Source organism: Haliaeetus leucocephalus, unplaced genomic scaffold (assembly GCF_000737465.1).
Source record: "Haliaeetus leucocephalus isolate CR32 unplaced genomic scaffold, Haliaeetus_leucocephalus-4.0 Scaffold0, whole genome shotgun sequence".
Lineage (NCBI taxonomy): Eukaryota > Metazoa > Chordata > Aves > Accipitriformes > Accipitridae > Haliaeetus > Haliaeetus leucocephalus.
In genome coordinates, this window is record NW_010972436.1 from 29,970,595 (window position 1) to 29,973,389 (window position 2,795).

Sequence of the window (2,795 nt, forward strand, 5' to 3'; positions counted from 1 at the left end):
GGGGGTCCCCAGCAGGTCCATGTCCCCCCAGGGCTGCTGCCGCTGAGCCCCTGGTCGGAGTGGACGCCCTGCGGCCCCTGCCTGCCCCTGCCCACGCTCGGCCCCGGCACCCTTGCCCAGCTGCTGGCCCAGCCGGGGCGGTGGCAGCCGGCGGAGGGGACACCGGCGGGGGTCTCGTCCCTGGCTGCGGTGCAGCATCGCTACCGAACCTGCCTGGACCCCCAGACCGGGCTGCCCTGGGTTGGCAGCAGGGCCGCCTGCTCGGCCGAGCTACGGCAGGAGAGGCTCTGCCCAGACCCCCAAGTCTGCCAAGGTACTGGGGGGGGCTGTGGGGTGCCGGGGATGCTGTGCCGTGCCAGAGGTGTCCCCGCGGGGCAGGTGACGGTCGTGTCCTGCAGACCTGTGCCTCTGGAGCCCCTGGGGTCCCTGGGGGCCCTGCCAGGACCCCTGCAGCGGGGGTTACCGCCTGCGCCAGCGCCAGCCGCAGCACCCGGCCGCTGGCCAGCACTGCCACAGCGCCCACTCTCAGACAGAGAGCTGCAACACTGCCGTCTGCCCAGGTAACCCCCCCCGCCCTGGCACCCCGGGGACCCCCGTGCACCTCTGTGCCCCCGCTGCACCCTGAGGCCCGGCATCGCGCCCAGGGGAGGCGTGCGAGGAGCGTGGACGAACCTTCACCGCGTCCTGCGCCAACGGCTGCCCCCGCGCCTGTGCCGACCTCTGGCCCCACGTCGAGTGTCTGCAGGGACCCTGCAAGCCGGGTACGTGCCCCCCTGCCCCTGCCCGTCCCCCTGAGCTGCCTGCAGCCCCCTGCCCCATAGCACGGCCCCCACCCCATAGCAGAGCCCCCTGCGCCACACCACCCATGACAGCGGTGACATCCCCCTGCCCCACGGCACCAGCTGCACCATGGCACACCGGTGCACCCACACCCTGCTCCGTGCATCCTCGCAGCAGAGCCCTCTCCAGCCCACTGGGGGCTCAGGACCACCCACAGCACCTGTGGGTGCAAGCCTGCTCTTCTCTGCCCCCGCAGGGTGCCAGTGCCCCCCAGGGAAGCTGCTGCAGGACGGGGCATGCGTGCCCATCGCCGAATGCCGCTGCGGGCTGCCCGCTGCCAATAGCAGCCGGGAGCTCTGGCCAGGGCAGGTGGCCGAGCTGGAATGCCACAACTGGTGGGTGCCATGGCGGGGGACGTGGCGACAGGACGGGCACTGCTGTGCCGCGTGGCAGAGCCCCTGGGTGGGATGCTGATGCCGCTGCCGCTCCTGGTGCAGCACTTGTCAGAACGGGACCTTCGCCTGCCCGGCTGCGGCGTGTCCCTCCTACGGGCCCTGGTCCCCGTGGGAGCCCTGCTCCCGCAGCTGCGGTGGTGGCAACACCTCCCGGCACCGCAGCTGCCAGGAGAGCACCAGGGGGGTGCCCTGTGGTGCCACCGGCACAGAGGAGATGGCCAAATGCAACATGCAGCCCTGCCCTGGTGAGTGCTGCCATGGTGGGCCGGGTCGTGGAATGGCAGAATGGTGGATTAGTGGGACGGTGGGACAGTGGGATGGTGAGATGGTGGGACGGTGGAATGGTGGGATGGTGGGTTAGTGGGACAGTGGGATGGTGGGTTGGTGGGACAGTGGGATGGTGGGACAGTGAGATGGTGGGTTGGTGGGATGGTGAGATGGTGGGACGTTGGAATAGTGGGACAGTGAGATGGTGGGATGGTGGGACAGTGAGATGGTGGGTTGGTGGGATGGTGAGATGGTGGGACGGTGGGTTGGTGGGACAGTGAGATGGTGGGACAGTGACATGGTGGGACTGTGGGATGGTGAGATGGTGGGATGGTGAAATGGTGGGATGGTGGGTTGGTGGGACGGTGGGTTGGTGAGATGGTGGGATGGTGGGTTGGTGGGATGGTAAGCCCATGCTCCCCCCACAGCCGGCTGCCAGCTGAGCCCCTGGTCCCCATGGAGCCCCTGCAGCGCCAGCTGTGGCGGCGGCACCTCCGAGCGGCACCGTGAGCTGCTGCCGGGGCTGGGGGGCCAGGAGGAGCCGTGCCCCCTCCTGCCGCTGCTGCTGCAGCGCATCTGCAACGCCCACAACTGCTCGCTGGGTATGGGGGGCCCAGCCAGGCTGGGGGGGGTGGGGGGGTGGCCTTTGGGGTGCCAGGGAGCTGCTGCTTTGCCCGCTGAGCCACGGGATGGCAGCGGGTGCTTGACCGGGGCCGGGGGGCTCAGTGCCGCAGCTGCCCCCTCCTCACCCCGCAGAGTGCCCTGGCGGGCAAGTGTACGGGGACTGTGCCAACGCCTGCCCCCGCACCTGCGCCCACCTCCGCCCGGGGACGCGGTGCCTGCCGGAGAGCTGCCAGCCCGGCTGCGCCTGCCCGCCCGGCCAGGTACAACTGTGCCCCCCGAGCCCTCCCTGCAGCCCCCAGGGACCCCGCTGCCACCCCAGGGACCTGACTGGTTGGGGTCAGGCAAGCGGGGATGGAGGGGCACCCTGATCACCACTGGGTGCCCCCCAGGTGCTGCAGGATGGCGCCTGTGTCCCCCCCGAGCTGTGCCGCTGCCGGCTGCCCCCCACCTTGCCAGGGGCCCACAACCTCTCGCAGCAGCAGGAGCACGCGCCGGGCAGCCGCATCCAGCTCCGCTGCAACAGCTGGTGGGTGCCGCGGTCCCCGGCATCGCCTCAGGCTGGGTCACCCCATGCGGGTGGCCGAGCTGGTGGGCTGGGAGGGCACTGATCCCCCCCCACCTCTGTCCCCAGCATCTGCATCCGCGGTGCCTTCAACTGCTCCCAGGAGG

At 70.9% G+C, this 2,795-nt stretch overlaps 2 protein-coding genes across 2 annotated transcripts in view; one reads left to right on the top strand and one right to left on the bottom strand.

Moving 5' to 3' along the window:
- Positions 1–2,795, bottom strand: part of LOC104829357 (zinc finger protein 208-like) — an 81,741-nt gene that overhangs the window by 50,468 nt on the left and 28,478 nt on the right. The gene's annotated exons all lie outside the window — the stretch shown is intronic.
- Positions 1–2,795, top strand: part of SSPO (SCO-spondin) — a 34,946-nt gene that overhangs the window by 30,519 nt on the left and 1,632 nt on the right. The window contains exons 66-75 of the mRNA XM_010562247.1: positions 32–112; positions 179–313; positions 399–560; positions 645–761; positions 1,037–1,175; positions 1,278–1,480; positions 1,931–2,104; positions 2,259–2,386; positions 2,516–2,652; positions 2,758–2,788. Coding sequence (XP_010560549.1) covers positions 32–112; positions 179–313; positions 399–560; positions 645–761; positions 1,037–1,175; positions 1,278–1,480; positions 1,931–2,104; positions 2,259–2,386; positions 2,516–2,652; positions 2,758–2,788 — 1,307 coding nt within the window. The remainder of the gene's footprint in view (positions 1–31; positions 113–178; positions 314–398; positions 561–644; positions 762–1,036; positions 1,176–1,277; positions 1,481–1,930; positions 2,105–2,258; positions 2,387–2,515; positions 2,653–2,757; positions 2,789–2,795) is intronic.